The 16774-nt window shown below is 42.0% G+C and overlaps 2 protein-coding genes across 2 annotated transcripts in view; both read right to left on the reverse strand.

The window, feature by feature from the left end:
• Positions 1–4174, reverse strand: part of SHLD2 (shieldin complex subunit 2) — a 150157-nt gene extending 145983 nt beyond the window's left edge. Inside the window, exon 1 of the mRNA XM_037904308.2 lies at positions 3768–4174. The gene's annotated coding sequence lies outside the window, so the exon portion shown is untranslated. The remainder of the gene's footprint in view (positions 1–3767) is intronic.
• Positions 4175–7158: 2984 nt separating this feature from the next.
• ADIRF (adipogenesis regulatory factor) lies at positions 7159–13149 on the reverse strand. Its single transcript, XM_027831734.3, has 3 exons — positions 12988–13149; positions 9544–9606; positions 7159–7694 (listed from the first exon to the last, which is right to left on the reverse strand). Exons 1-3 carry the CDS (start codon positions 13046–13048, stop codon positions 7588–7590), a joined length of 231 nt encoding a protein of 76 aa, XP_027687535.1. The 5' UTR covers positions 13049–13149; the 3' UTR covers positions 7159–7587.
• Positions 13150–16774: the final 3625 nt, after the last annotated feature.

A 16774-nucleotide genomic window follows, 5' to 3' on the forward strand; every position in this document is an offset into this window, starting at 1 on the left:
GATGACTAACACTTGAGGTTTTTTGCAAGGCATGATGTGAGTAGTGCAAAAACTATGCATTCTGTAGTGATCTCTCTCTCTCTCTCTCTCTCTCTCTCCTTTACCAGACTGCAGAGTGTGATTACTGTTGTTTGGTTAGCTAATAAAAGTAATTTTTATAAAAATAGCACCATGTTGTCCCTGTTGTGCACTATGGGGTCCCCCTTCTATTGATAACCTCTCTACAGTAGTCAATTTTGGGACTGAATTTGCACAGATTAAAGTAGGTGTAAACCCTCATCTTGGGGTGGGTAATTGGTTAAAGTAACACATAACTACAGATAAGGCTACATCTGGATTTACTCTGGTATAACCAAGAGCAAAATTTGACCCTTGTGGATTCAGTCCACATTAAGACAGTGGAAAAAATGTGTCTACAGTTCCTTCCAAATAATCTAACCAGGGATAATTGGCAATGGTTTCAGGAAATAACAATTTCCATGTCCTAGGCTGCTGCTGCTCCAGTTCCTGTTCATAACTGACCAATGAAACAAACAAGTGCCAAAACTTGCCAACCAGAATGTTAACAGTAAGTAATGAACTACTTTAATAGAATCTAGAAATAGAAAAGTCCAAATAGATAATCTGCTTTATATTCCATTCCCCAATGGCCAGTGAAGGGCTGTTCCTTATAGTTTATTTTCTAGTGCTTCAATAAGGATAGCTTTTAAAATGTCTCCATCAAACAAATGTTCACTACCGTTCTTGAGTGACTATCTCACATGGTACAACAGATCTAATAGTAATGAGGCTGTTTTCCCTGCTACTCAGCTGATATTTTGCAGATTACCTGGAAAACTGTACTTTGAAATCCCATAATTCAAATTATGTAATGTTGCAGGGTCATTCACTGGTCAGTGCACCTCCTTGTCGCAGAAAGCAGCCCCTCTGCATCAGGTGCCTCCTGGAAATGCTCTCAATGGCTGCAGTGATCTACCCCTTCTGGAGAATCAGCCCTCGGGCCGGTTTGCTCATAGTCTTGCCCTTTCTGGTGTAATCAAAGTTCAGACAGAACCAAATGTCCAATGACCTTAAATTAGGTCTTCATCTCTAACATGGAACTCAGTAGTCCTTGTCCCTTTATGCTCAGAGAATTGCACCTCCACACTGTTCAGGTGGTAGTAAGTGAACCCAAGCCCACCCTTTCATCGGGGTTCCAGCCCAGCGACCCTGTGTTTAGGCAGCAAAGGACTGTTTCTTAAAATCCACTGCTGCTTCCTACCTCATACCTGATTGCAGGCATCTTTCACAGAGTTCTACTCTCTGACTCTCTCTACCTGGAAGTCTTACCTCTCTGGCAGGTTTCTCCCTGTCTGTTGCTGGGGCCTTTTTTTGAGGTGACTCTCTAGCAATCACCCTTCTCTACCTAAGCTGTAGCTAGCCACTTTGTAGCTGCTGCTGGAGACTTAACTGATCCATCTATTAACTCTTTAATGGCTGTTATATGACCCATTACACATTTTGTGTGTATGTGTGTGTTATACACACACGCACACACAATATATATATATATTATAGGCTTAGATACTAAAAGGTATATAGATGCCTAACTATTTATACACCTTTGAAGATCTGGGCCTATATGTATATGTGATAACAGCAGGATTTGTGAGGACTGGCACACTGCAAGTATATAGCAAAGTATAAAGCCAAAGACAGATATGCCAGTATGACATAGCATCTGTTATTACACTCACAAAATGAGAATTTTCAACATTAAGAAAAATAACTAAGAAATTTAAATAAATCTAACAAGTATAAGTGTGTTTCTTACAAACATTTTTTTTACATTGTTTTCCATTCAAAGTGTTCTAAAAGCACCAGGATCTTTAAATCTCTATTATGGACTTAAACTAGCACTTGGTGCAGCCTGTGCCATAGTTTCTGCTGCTTTTAAAGCCCTCGCAGTTGAAGTTGTTCTGAAATGGGAAAAATGGATTTTTAAAATCTGAGCTGGACTGTAAACAGTAGCAGATTGTTTCATGTGTTATTTTTATAGCACATCTACTTCTAGCCTATTATGTGGAGCAAAGGTCAAATGGGAGAAAAAGAAGTGGTACTATTCTGTTGTGTCTTTTCCTATTCACACAGGAAATATAATATGAATCAATCACACAGCATGGCAGGGCCTACCAAATTACCATATTTGTAGAATGTAGACAACATGCATGGCCTAACTACATTTACGCACTGTTGGTCTGGTGGGGTTCTGGCAGCTTCTAAAACATAAAAGCCAGTGAACTCTTAGGGATTTAAACAATTTAAAACAATACTATCTTGTTCCTGTACACTACATATTATCCTAAACTCTACCCACAAACCAAATTCTACCCACTGGAGATACCAAAAAGAGATTCCACAAGTCTCAGATCATTCCCAGAGTTAGCCACTCATTCTCTTTTCCTCTGAACAGCTGTTCAAATGTAAGGGTGCTGAGGTTGATAAGAAGCTGTTGCACAAAAGACACATTGTACATTGAAGCTTTATTATTGGAAGAGTTCTGCTACCAAGCTTGCGATTCTCCCCATATCCCTGCCTGCTCCAACCATACCATTTCCAATGCTTTCACAAAAGCCCACATGCTCTGATGAACTTTGCAAGTTTGAAGTGGGAGCACTACTGGGGAGGCTGACCCTCTCCAGCTATGGGGGGCAATGAAAATGGGAAGCAATAGGGGAGGAATTGTGTGCCTTGCCCTCCCCACATCTGCAACTGTTTCCCTGCTTCCCTCCACATGTTGACTCTCACTCCCTGCCTCCCATTCTCCTCTACAGTGGTCAGGTTTGTGGCAGGAGAAGTAGAAGGATGTGCTGAAACTCCAGATTTTTACCTGCATTTCTTGGCCTAGCTCTGTACAGGTTAAAAACCTTTCCTACATAACTCCAGTTTCACCAAACTATTGAGAAAATGGCCACATTTGCATTACATACGCAAATTAAATTCCAATTCTATTTCAAGTTTGGTGTGAATGTACACAGTAGATTTGTTTAGACAATAGATAAAAAATAGGGGAGATACACTTAGCTCAGTTTTAGAAGTGGGAGAGTTTGGCATATTTATATCCTAATCAAGTAGTATTTGTCATTGCCCAGAATGGCTTTAAAAATTCATCCAAGTCCTCAAAAAGTAGCTTCCACTTTCTGTTTTTAAAACAAATCAGTCAGTTTGAATGACAAGAGGTATTTATATCCCACCAAATGCAAAAATTTGACACAACCTTCACTATGGAGTCACTAACATGCTTCCATAATACAGCCGAATGAACAGGCTCATTTAGACTAGCAAGATCTTACTAAGCTTCCTGCTATAACTCCACAGATGACTTTGCCCACCCAGTGATTACTCTGAATGGCAATCAAGGAAGAGTTGGACAACATGTGACTCCAGCTTCCCTTCTAGAGTAGGATGATGTGGCAGTCCACGTTTGTCCTATGCACCCTCAGTACCAACCTCAAGAGATCAAAAGTCATAAATTGAGCCCTGTTAAATAATTAAAAATCATTAGTTTTCTTTTATCTGTCTTTTGATTTCTGAATGTCTCCCTGTCCACCCTCAGGTGTGTGGCAATTAGTGTTGCCCATGCCCCCCCCCCAGATTTATTGGATAAGGTGATTGAGACCTGTGCTGAAAGAGCTCTCTTCCCCCACCTCTGCCCATCCCCTGCCCCACAATGAACACTGACCCCCCTCCTTCAGTGTTCACCCCTTAGTTCTGCCCACTGCCCTCACCTCTGCTTCTCCTGGGGCTCTTCAGTCTCTCTCTGGCTGGGGACAGCTCCAAGGGCTCCTCACCCCTGCCCAGATCAGGTGTTGCAGGGGAGAGGGGCACAGGTACCATCCCAGTTGCTCACAGCAGGGAAGGTGGGAACACAGCAGCTTAGCTCTTTAGCTCCCTCAGCTCTTGAGAAAGGGGGTGGAGAGAGCTCTACGCTTAGCAGCTCTGACTGGTTATTCCGCTCCAGGAGGCAGGAGGGCGGGGCAAGCAGCCAATCAGGAAGCTGCTCACCTGATGACAAGACTGCCTGCAGCACTAGCCGTTTCTATTGCTCGCCTCAGACTTGCCACGTGTGGCTGGTATCCAACAGGCGTGGAGGGGTCGCACCAACGCCTCTGCCCGCCCGCTTTCCATCACCCTGGGAGCAGGCACGTGCAGCCAGCACCTGGACTTGTAATAAAACATTGAAAAATGTGAGACTTGTGATAAAATTGCAAGAGGTAGCAATACTAGGAAAACCTGGCAATTATTCAACTGAGAGCAAATAGCAGGGTAAAGGCTGTGGCCTCACCAAGCCATATCAATGCACATATGCAGCCACCCTCCATATGCTCACCAGATATATTCAGAGAAGTTTGGACATGCTGAGTAGCAAAAAGGGCACATGGAGCCCCAAAACAAATTTTGACATGGTGCCCTGTCTTCTATTAGCTCTGCATTAGGGGTGGGGGGTAGGAGTCATAGTAGAGAGGAAAAGTACAGTTCCCATATTGTGTATGTGTTGGAAGAGGTGCACATGTGTACACACACTCTCTCTCTCTCTCTCTCTCTCTCTTTGGTTAGACTGGCCATAGGTCTCTCTGGAGACACTGATTCTTTTCAGATACATTTATTTACTTGCTCCCATTCTCTTTCCTATATCCTATCCAATCACACAATGTGATGCAATGTCAATGTACATGCCAAACAAACCCAGTGTGTTTTGTGATCAAAAATTACAGATTACAGCTAGAGCCCTGTGACATTTTTATTTTTTATAATTGTTTTATTTTGGGCGGAATTTAATGTTACTGTTTTATCCTTAAAATATTTTGTTTTTATTATATTTACATGAATAAAATTCCTCAAATGACCCTTTCCCATTGAACCTCAGCGTCTTCATTAGTCTCAGGGACCCATCCCCCCTTGTATGTTCCCCCTCCTCAACAGAACCCCAGCCCCCTATTAGCTTCTCTTTCTGGCTCTGAGTGGTGGAGTCTGTGCCTGGCTGTCTAGCTCACTAGCTGCATCCCCCTCACTTAGCCCAGCAACTGGTACTGTAGCCACCCACCCTCCTCTAGGTGCACCCACATGCTTCCACCCCACAATCGTCACCACTCATGTAGAATGCGTCTTCACACTTCCCTCATGGGGACCAGGGGGGATAAAGTGAGGGAGAACAGTAATTGAAAAGGGGATATTTTTCATTTTATTTCATGTTATTTTGTGTTTGCACAAAACACGGTGCTGTAATTACAGAGGAAACCTGAGTAACAGTTACCAACCACATAAATGAAGAAACCACATAGCTGTATTCACAGACAGTTGCTCCGCTCTGTGGCTGGAAACAGAAACTACAAGACGACAAATAATTGTGATGAGTGCAGGAATGTAACTTTGTCGATTTGTTTTTGTTTTGAAGCTGGAAAGCTGTTTTAAAAAATATATATGTTTTTATTGCATATAAAAAACTGCATTACTTAATATTCTAAGCCTCCCTTAGCTGACATGAAGAATTTGGGGTGACTTTTTAGAAAGCGAGATACTAAAAAAAACTGCTCAAACTCACTTCTGATACTTTGAAACTTAAAATCATGGGTTAGATACCCCAGAGATTCATGCACAAAGGTGACTCTCCCCTAGATTATGTGGGAAAGGGGAAGTGCCACCTCCATTGCATTTTCCTCACTTTCCCTTTTGTGAGGACTTTGCAGGATAGGGGCTGCATTAGGTTGGAAAGAGCAGGACAAGCAGAGACAGAGATGAGTTTGTTTTATCGGATTCTCTCCCAAATTCACAGGGCAAACTAACTTACATTACTGCTTCCAGTAGGGGAAGGAATGTGTAAGGGGCTCTGTAGTCAAGAGTCAAAGAGTTTGGGCTCTAAGATAACTAGGAATAAAACATTAATCACAACACATAGTGGTGCAGAGCACTGGAGTCTAGGGTGAGAGGTACCCATTCAGTTCCACTCTGGTCTGGGATACTGTGTCGTGTTGTGGGGGTTACGATTTGGGGTTCCAGAGTTCATAATGAGGCACGTGGTCTCTCTGTGGTGAAGTATATGAAGTCTGTAGTTGTAATCATAGACCTAGTTTGACTGTTATACTGGGTGGGGGGATGGGCAAGAGTGCATGGGTGCGGTGAAGCCAGTTCCTCCAGCTCACTGGTTTTCTCCTCCCTGCCTGGAGTGGCTGCTGATGCTGCGGGAGAGGGGTGGGCTCTGGGCTGGCTTAACAGGGGAGCCCCAGCTGCTGCTGCTTTCCTCTGTGGTGACCTGAGCACAGGAGCTGTGGCCATGCTGCCGCTCTGGTGCCTTGCGGTGCTGCTACAGCTGTCTTCCTGCTGGGGCTGCAGCTGCTGCCAAGGGGATGTTGCTTGCCAGACTCCTGCTTCCCCCGCTCACCCTGCACCACTCCCCTATCCCCTTCCCATTCCCTTCCCCACTGCCCCCATGCCCCATCCCTTTTCCCCCTCACCCACCACAGGTACTCACTCTTGTACAGGGAACCAGATGGTGGCCATGCAGGCACCTTTGAAGGCAAGGGCAACAGTGACTAGGACCCGGCAGGAGGCGGTGTCCAGCTGCAAAGAGAGCAACCTAGAGTGGCTACCATCAGCAGGAGAAGCAGCTCTCTCTCATTCCTTCCGCTCCCTGCCTGGGCCTGGCTGCCAGGGAGAGGGGCTGAGCAGGCAGGAAACATGCCGGCGCCGGGCCCCGCAGCATGAGAAGGACAGATTCCCCTCACCCTCGGCAGACTGAGCAGAGCATGGTGGCATTTGCAGAAATTGGGGGAGAGTCCAATGGCAGTAGGACCAGGCACTATGACAGATGCACAATATAACAATAAATGAGGCAGGCAGTGTTAGAACAGAGAATTAGGTACCAAGACTCTTCTGTTCTGTTCTAGACCTTTCCACTGAGTTCCTCTGTGGCCTTAGACAATTCAGCCTCTGTGGGACTCAGTTTGATACTTAGCCCGCTCAATGGATTTTGGATCAGGGTCAGAGAGGTTTGTAAAACATTCTGAGATCCTTTGGTGAAGAGTGCTGTATAATTAACCAGTGTACTTATAGGTGATACGTTATTTTTCCTTTGTGAAAGAAATTTTATCATGTTTTTCTTATTCCCTTATCCATTATTTTAAAATGTTAGAATAAATGAACGTTTGGCTTGAAATGTAACAACAACCTAGCTCTGGCTGGGAAAAAAAACCATGCATGTCATAGGTAAACCTTCTGCTGTTTATTACCTATGTGATGGCAGTTTCATCATTTAAATTCTTAGGTACATTGAACTAATGTATCAACAATCTTTACATCACTGTACGAGACAGACAATACCTTAGCCAATGCTGAAACTTTCATGATTTGTGTTGAATGGGAGATTATGACTAGATCATACAAGATTGTTTTTTTAAACTATTTGGTAGGTGAGTATTCTGCATATGGCATAAAGCTAAGCACAGTAAATGATCCAAATCTCAAACAGCTTTCATATTTCTACACAAATGATTACTGAATTGCAGTGCAAACTTTGATTTTACATCTCACACTCTTTTGTTTAAATTATCATCATTTCTTAAATCCAATTTTTTTCCCAAGGCCAGACACGGCTTCTGATGCTTGTCCAGTTGTTTTTTCGACACCTTCTTGAGCAGTCTTGCAAGCCTGATCAATAGCTGAAAAGGATAGAGAAGAAGCTAACATAAAAGCAAAGTCAATACATTCAAATGTATGTTGTTTCATATTTATCGTGGAATGGGGAAGTGAGAAACAGACTCAAGTATCCCTGTTGTTGTTACACCAAACTGTGTACTTATTCATTACAGCATATGACTCATGTTCACTATACCAGATACCAGCTATTTACATTTCCTAAAGACAAGCTTCTCTATGTTAGTGCAAGTTGGTGCGGTGGTGGTGGGATATATTAAGTGTTGGTACACAGGTTGGGTGCTGCTGGGCAAATGTCTGTGGGTTTGGGGAACTATTAGGTGGGATAATAGGGCATGCTGGTTGGGGAGGCTGGTGCTGGAACTGATGGATGTTGCGGGGCTGCTGGTTAAGAATAGTGGAGGTGCTGTCTGGCTGAGTGGGTGGATGCTACTTTGTGGGATGATAGGTGTTTTAGTGGCTACTGAAGGTATGGGTGGATGTTGGGTACTGGTGAAAGGGAGAGAGGTGTTCGTCAGTGGGGTAAGAAATGTAGGGAGGTGCTTCTTCCTGGCCCCTTCCTTCCCTAGCTTGCATAAATTCAGGAAATCGCTGTTTAGTTATGCAAGGAGCTGCACACTGAGAGAGGCTGCAGGAACAAAATAGCTGGTTTTTCACCATTTTTAAGCAGTGTTTCCCTGGAGCAAATAAATGTTGTGGGTAATGAGGGGAAACGGGAGGAATGGAAAACTGCAGTGGAGCTTGAATGGCAGGGAAGGGAATGGCAGCAGCAAGAAGGAGTGGAGCTTCTGGTGTCCCTTTAGTTCTCTTGCCTGGGTCCTAGCAGCTGCCATATTTTGGCAATTTTGCTACAAATCCACTCCCTGGTGACCTTCCTTGGTGTCACAACCACCAGTGTGAGAGGCCCTGCTCTAGAGGGAGAGAATATGATATTACCATTAGCTTCTGGTTTTCAAATAAGTGCACATTTAGACTCCAAAGTTGCTAATGCTTCCATCATTCTTAGAAACTGATTTAGTGACCTTTTTTGGTTTTTGCTCTGGCAGTTCTCATCACCACAAAGGAAACGCAAATACTCTCCTCACAACAACCATAGGGCTGCCAGCACCATTTAATTATTGACATAATTGCTGGCTCTGCAGCTTCTTGAGCTGCCACATAGTAGACCTGGGCTTGGGATCATTATGGCCTCCTGCCCTTAGAGCTGGAAAAATCAAGATACACCACATGCTTACTTAGCCTAGGAAAGAGGGACAAAGTTTTGACTGCACTACTGCCAGAGCCCTCGTGATCAATGATGAACTTTGAACACAATGCAAAATGTACTGCGTGAGCCACTGAAATAGAGAATCAATGGGAAATTGTAGTGAATCTGCTAGTAAATACTCAAAGAGACAAGGTGGGAGAGGTGATATCTTCTATTGGACCAACTTCTGTTTGTGAGAGAGAGAGAAGCTTTCAAGCTTACACAGAGCTCTTCTTCAGGTCTCTCTCACCAACAGAAATTGGTCCAATAAAAGATAATACTTCTCCCACCTTGTCTCTCTAATATCCTGGAACTGGCACGGCTACAGCAAGAGTAAATACCAAACACATCCACTAATTAACAAATCCTGAAATCCTTACCCACATTTTAGGAAATCCTTTTGTAAGGTCAAACTCTCACTAAAATCAATGGGAGTTTTGCACGAGAAAACACCAAGTAAAAACTGAGTAAGAACATTAGGATTTGGCCCTGGGTTCATTGTACTCTTTTTTTTTTTTTTAATTATTTTTTAAGATGGCTGTGTCTTTTGCTAGCTTTCCCTTCATGCCCAGTTTTGCCTTCATTGAATGTAATATAATTTCTCATACCTTTCTGACCCGCATCTGTAGCCTGGTTCACTACCTGCTGTGCAGACTTTCCCAGCGCATTTGCTGTAATTAGGAAAAACAATGCATGTAACCTGTTAAAGATTATGTTCTCCTCTTCTCTCTTCCCATACTCTCCACACCACAGCCCATGAAGTGCTTACGACCATTGGCTCTGGTACATGTTTAACGGGCTGCAGACCATGGTGGGAGTATATCAGAAGATTAATAATAGAGAATAGGCTGAGGCTATGGAGATTGCTGATGGGTGTCTGTGTGAGGTACATAAGCTGGCTGGCATGCTGCCAGGGAAGTGTGCTATGCGATTATATAGCAACAACAGTGTTCTGGGCATGTTAGTGATAAATAAGACGACAATGTAGGAAGAGGGAGAGGGAGAATTATGTGATTAGCAGCGGCGTTTAGCTGCATATTGCTAATTCCATGATGCTGGTTTTTTATTTATGTATTTACATTTCTTGTGTTGAAGATGTTTTGATATCTGGGTGGTTAACACTTCCTCAAAGGGTAAAATAGTCTTTGGAGACTTTTTGGAAGGAGTGTGGTTTAGGAAGGGAAGAAGGATGGAGACATGACAGACCGCGGCAGGGAAAGGGGTATGTTTACAAAGAACAGCTAGAGAAACAAGAGGTAAAAATATAATGGATCAACTGAAGAACACCAAACAATAATGAGAAATGATGTGGTATGTTCCTCTAAAAGCCATTTCACATCAAAGATATAAGCAGTTTATGAAAGTACAGTCTCACTTTCACAGCATCTGGGTGACCATCTGTGACCTACCTAATCAATGACAAGAATTTACTGAAAATATGTGGCATTTAGAAAAATAGCTAGGTACGTTTTGTTTTTAAAAACCTTATGTTACAGGAGTGCATATACCACATTGAGAAGAGCTCGTAAGGTTAGCATTAAACATTAACATTAAATGACATTTACTTCCTAATCTCTTCTGTGCTGAACATCTATACAGACAGCAATAGAAATCTCCAGCTGAAGTGCCCTGCACCTCTGTTTGATCCACACTGATTTGGAGTTAAATTGTATTGGAAAATTCTGGTCAGCGTATCATGATTAAGGCTACATTTTACTCAAGGGTATTTTTAGTAAAAGTCATGGACAGGTCATGGACAGTAAACAAAAATTCACAGCCCGTGACCTGTCCATGACTTTTACTATATACCCCTGACTAAAACTTGGGGGGTGGGCTTGGTGGGACAGAGAGATTTGTGTAGGATTCCTAAATCTGAGAGTCAGAAGCTCGGGCTGGGCTGGGCTGAGGTTGAAGTTCAGCACGCATGTGTCTAAGGGCTCATCTACACACAGAAAAAGCTCAGAATAGCGATTGTAGAATACCTATTCTGCACTAACTTTTTGTGTGGATATTCTTATTCCACACTAAATGTCTATGGGCGGTTTGGGATAATCCACTTTGGAAATGGAATAACCTAATCTGCAAAAAGGCACTGTGCCTTTAAATTCACACCCTAGCTATTTTGTACTAACTTCCCAGTGAATTCCTCATGTAGACAAGCCCCAACTCCAATTTTCAGTCATCTGCACATTTGGTTTAACACAGACAGATGGAGTAAGGAAAGAAGGATGAGAGTAACAATGCAAGAGAAGGTATTTATGCCATGAAGGACAACTTCAGTTTATATACCCTGTTTCTGTACCTGTTTTCAAGCCATAAAAGGAGTATCAAATATATTAAGAAAGAAACTGAGCATCACAGCCTGGATTCTAGAATGAATTTGGAAGTAATATTTGAACAATGGCTTAAACTGATGCTGTTTAACTGGATTGCTAGCAACTGAGCAGTTAAAGAGGTTGGGATATGTTAATTTTACACATTTTTGAGTGTGGTTGGAGCAGCATCTGAAGTGAGATGTTCAAAATCAGCATCTCTGGAAACTGGACTCCCCAAGTATGGAAATATAAAACCTGTAGATACCAAAATAACCTGTTTTTTTTTGTATATTAAAATTTGTCCGCAGCTATGCAAACACTTACAGATATGCTTAACTTCAAGCACAAGAATGATTTCTTTAAAGTCAGTAGGATTACTCAGATGCTTCAACTACACACGTAAGTATTCGCAGGTTTAGAGCCTTGGATTGTATCAAAAAGCATGGTCTCTACCTGCTGAAGATCTGCTCTTGGCTAAGGAGGTCATATGACCTCATGACAAACTGTAGAAGCTTCAACAGAGGGTAAATAAATCTACAGCAAACATATTTTATGGTATAATAAGCCATATAGAAACTGGATATATTAGTTTACAAAGAAAATTGTTGTATGTTAAGTTGAAATATAAACCTCTGATGCACAATAATAGTCATAATATAGTTATAGTTATTGCAATACATCAAACATCTTCTATGATTAAAAAGTATAAAGGTTTTTGTTTAAAGCCAGAGAAATCTGAAAGCTCATAGAAGAGAGTAAAATCAAAGTGTTATATTCTATTTATTATAAATAGTCTATATTTTTAGTCAGTATAGATACTAAAATTGATTTCTGCAAAGCATTGTTATTCACTCCAGGTTTCAAACACACCCACTACGGGTTAAATCTAATTTCTTCTACAGAGGTCAGTTTAGAGATCAGTGCATGAAAAAGGTTACACACTGCTCATAGGCTGTAACCATTTAAAAAAAAAAACAAAAAAACACTGGAGTATTTGTAATGGTTCAGAATAAAAAGTAATCAGTGGCTTGCAAAATATGAAGGTTTAAAATAAGTTGTTATTCAACTGGCATAAAGACGGAACATCTTCTTAGAACCCTATCCTGCAGTGAATTCCAGGCAGCTGAGGGGGGGTGTCCACCTGGAGCTCATTCCAGGGTTGGGTTCTTAATTCTGAAGGTGGTGTTTTCCAAATCATGGCTAAGGCTCTTTAACCGGGAAGCTTTTCTAACTAGAGGCCATGGTTCTGGTTCTGTGTTCACTGAAGTCAGTGGCAAAACCATTGCTTCATTGCAGCAAGACTAAACCCTATGTTCCAGTTATTTTGTCTGTGAACAGAAGACACTAGTCTCCCATACTGTCAGTATGAGTCTTCTTGTGAGCAGTAAAATCAGCATTTTTTTCCCTTTAGAAGTAGTAAAAAATCAGTCTCAAATAATAATGGACATTGATTGGCTAATCCCATCTATAAAGTGATTGGATTCTCACTGTATTATCAAATAAAACACCAAAATATTATGCTGTTGAGATTGACAAAATTACAAACCCAGCCTCTGGACAAACAAAAAATAGATCCGGGACCATATTCTGCTCTCATTTATACCAGTTTAAGTCCAAAGTAATTCTACTGAAGTCAGTGGAGTAATTCTAGATTTCAACTGGTGTAAGTGAGAGCAGAAACTAGGCTTTGCTTTTTTCAAAACAACGAACAGAGAAATTATGTTTAATGTTTCTTACCAGCATCCTGGACCTCCCCTTCTGCATGTTGTTTAAAACCCTGGAAGCCCTTACCGGACATGGTTGCTTTTAAAAGCTTTCAAAATCTTCTGCTTCAGTTTAAAAAAAGCAAAGCAATTTGCTATACGCTATGCCAGGGTTCCTCTAACTTGCGCTGATTTTATACATGTGCCAAGGCTCCTCCGGATGCCCACTGGGCAAATTGTTTCAATGGGTGGAGCTGCTGGAAGACATAGAGTTTGAGTCTAATGAATGAGAACTGACAGTGTGCAGTGGAATTGTGAATTATTTACTTTTCCCAAAGAGAGGGTGTATCCATCTAGGGTTTTCTGCATCAGAGGAATTAATTCTTTCATCACCTTTGTTTTTTATAAACATTTCTAAACAAAAAAATTGAACTTTCTCAGCAAAACATAAAAGTGGAATGGAAGGACACTGAAAATTACTGAAGTAAGCTTTAGAATGGATTTTTGGAAGGCTGGGTTTTTATTCCAATGGGTGTCTTTTTTCCCCTTATTTTCTTTTTTTCTTTCATGCTGTAGGTGCTGTGGTTAACTTCTACCTGTTGGGAGTAGGCTAAAAACACAAAGAAAATGTCCTTATAAGTGATGTTACAGTTTGAAGCACTTTGTTACCTTAGCCCCATATTTGGCTGTTATAAATCCCTTAGAATATCCTTACAAGATGAGAATTTTAATGGACATAGGCCCTAAAGTGAACCTAACAATCTGGTTGTGTATCTAGTTGGATTTCAAAGGCAGAGTTTAATATCCATAATATCCTCCAGATGCCTGTGGTTCTTTGAGTGCTGGTCCCTATGTGTATTCCACTGTGGATGTGAGTGTAATGCTCCATACTCCTAGAATCGGAGAATTCTTACAAGCAGCATCCATGGGTCCGCACGTGCACCCTTGCCTTTTGTGTGCTTCCAACAAAGGTATAAAGGGTGGAACGAACTGACTGCTTCTCAAGTTCCTTCTTACTGCTACGTGGCCTGGGTTAGAACCTCCAGTGTCCAGCGCTTTCCTTCGATTTCTTCAATCTGCAAATATTTCAAAGTTTGCCTTGGTGCCTTTTATATATAGTTCTGTATAGTTAGTAAGTTTTTAATAGTTTTATAAGTTTTATAAGCAGAGTTTTCTAGTTAAATAGATTCCCAGCCTTGGGGAAACACTTCACCCCCGCACCCATACAGGTTTTGGACTATGCCCAGAACTCCAGTCTTCAAAAAACTGTGTTTCCTGCTCTTTCTCGGTCAGTGACAACCACCATAACAGTTTATACCGTCTCAAGGAGGCATATGTTGTGGCTAGGTGTAATATCTGCCACTCTTTCCCTGGCCATCCCCATGAGTATGGTTAAGATTTTGTCACATTTATTTTTAGTAAAAGTCTCTGACAGATTGCAGACAATAAACAAAAATTCATGGGAGCTGTTACCTGTCAGTGACTTTTACTAAAAATAACTGGGGAGAAAAGGCTGGGGAAGGGGGAATGACAGCTGGAGCCCCATTGTGGGGACTGGTTTCAGAGTAGCAGCCGTGTTAGTCTGTATTCGCAAAAAGAAAAGGAGGACTTGTGGCAGCTTAGAGACTAACAAATTTATTTGAGCATAAGCTTTCGTGAGCTACAGGTCACTGAATCGGATGCATTCAGTGGAAAATACAGTGGGGAGATTTATATACATAGAGAACATGAAACAATGGGTGTTACCATACACACTGTAACGAGAGCGATCACTTAAGGTGAGCTAATACCAGCGGGAGAGCTGGAGGGGAGGGGGGGATCCTTTGTAGTGATAATCAAGGTGGGCCATTTCCAGCAGTTGACAAGAACGTCTGAGGAACAGTTGGGGGTGGGGGAAGAAATAAACATGGGGAAATAGTTTTACTTTGTGTAATGACCCATCCACTCCCAGTCTCTATTCAAGCCTAAGTTAATTGTATCCAGTTTGCAAATTAATTCCAATTCAGCAGTCTCTCGTTGGAGTCTGTTTTTGAAGTTTTTTTGTTGAAGAATTGCCACTTTTAGGTCTGTAATCAAGTGACCAAAGAGATTGAAGTGTTTTCCGACTGGTTTTTGAATGTTATAATTCTTGACGTCTGATTTGTGTCCATTTATGCTTTTACATAGAGATTCTCCAGTTTGACCAATGTACATGCAGAGGGGCATTGCTGGCACATATCACATTGGTAGATGTGCAGGTGAACGAGCCTCTCATAGTGTGGCTGATGTGATTAGGCCCTATGATGGTGTCCCCTGAATAGATATGTGGGCACAGTTGGCAACGGGCTTTGTTGCAAGGATTGGTTCCTGGGTTAGTGGTTCTGTTGTGTGGTGTGTGGTTGCTGGTGAGTATTTGCTTCAGGTTGGGGGGCTGTCTGTAAGCAAGGACTGGCCTGTCTCCCAAGATCTGTGAGAGTGATGGGTCGTCCTTCAGGATAGGTTGTAGATCCTTGATGATGCGTTGAAGAGGTTTTAGTTGTGGGCTGAAGGACTTACCTGTGTTTTTTCTGAAACCGCATGCTTCTGAAGAAGAGAGACTTCACTCCCTCAATGTATGTCACACTCTTGCCTTCTACCTGCAAGGGACAAAACATATGTTTGCGAGACATTATGCTCCAGTGCAGAACTCCACTGACTCTTCCTTTAGGACAGTGGTTCTCCAGATAGCTCCGCCATCTGCATTCTCTCACCCACCTCCTGCTTGAGTACTGCTTGTCAGTCATCCACAATGGAATGCACATAGGGGTCAGCACCTGAAGAAAAAAAGGAGGTTACTTACCTTATTGTAACTGGATGTTTGAAATGTGTGGCCTTTATCTGTATTCTACTACCCACCCTCCTTCCCCTCTGCTTTGGATCTTTACTAGATTGTGGTAGAAAAGGAACTGGAAAGTGGGTGAGTCTGCTCCACCCTTTATGCCATCAGTTGGAAGCATGAGGAAGGCAAGGACACATGCATGGACCAACGGACACTGCTTGCAAGAACAGAGATTCTGGACACAGAGAGTACAAATAAGGACCACACATCTCAAAGAACCTCCAGTTACTATAAGTTAAGTAACCTCCTCATCATGGTTTATTTAAGGCTTTGTCTACACTGGAAGATATTCACCAGTATAACTAGCTATATAGTCCTAGTGTAGACTCAATTTATACTGGCAAAAGGGTGCTTTTTCTGGTATAGATTATACCAGTTCTCTGAATGAAAAAATCTATACTGTCAAAAGCATTTTTTCTGGTATAACTGGATCTAGACTAGGACTTTAGCTGAAATGTCATAAAAAAATGCACACCTCTAACTGACGTTACTATATGGGGAAAAGTTTCTAGTGTAGACCTGGCCTTAGTCTCCTGTGGTCCATGGCTTTCTGTTAACCTTTAAAGTTTTTGTTCCACCACTAATCCTGTGTGCAGAGAACATTTATCCATATAAACTACTGTTTTCTTGGAAGAGTCAGGTATTTGTGGTCCATTTAGCATTGTGGAACATGGGATCATCTTTATCACCAGAGTACTTTCCAGTTCACAAAACACTTCGCTCTAGATTTCGATACCTTGATGCACATTGAATAGCACCTTACTCTAAGAGTAGTCCCACTTCGATGAGTGCGCTCAATGGCAGAGTAAGGCTAGCACTCAAGATGATTAAGGGTTTCAGAATTAGGCCCTTAAGGAAGATAAGTCTCCTTTTCAGTTTCCTTCAGCCTATTTGGTCATTTCAAAGAACTGTTCTGAACTTGTGAACTCTTGGCACCACTCATTTTCATTTCAAACAGCAGCCA

This window comes from Chelonia mydas, chromosome 7 (genome assembly GCF_015237465.2).
Source record: "Chelonia mydas isolate rCheMyd1 chromosome 7, rCheMyd1.pri.v2, whole genome shotgun sequence".
Taxonomy (NCBI): Eukaryota; Metazoa; Chordata; order Testudines; family Cheloniidae; genus Chelonia; species Chelonia mydas.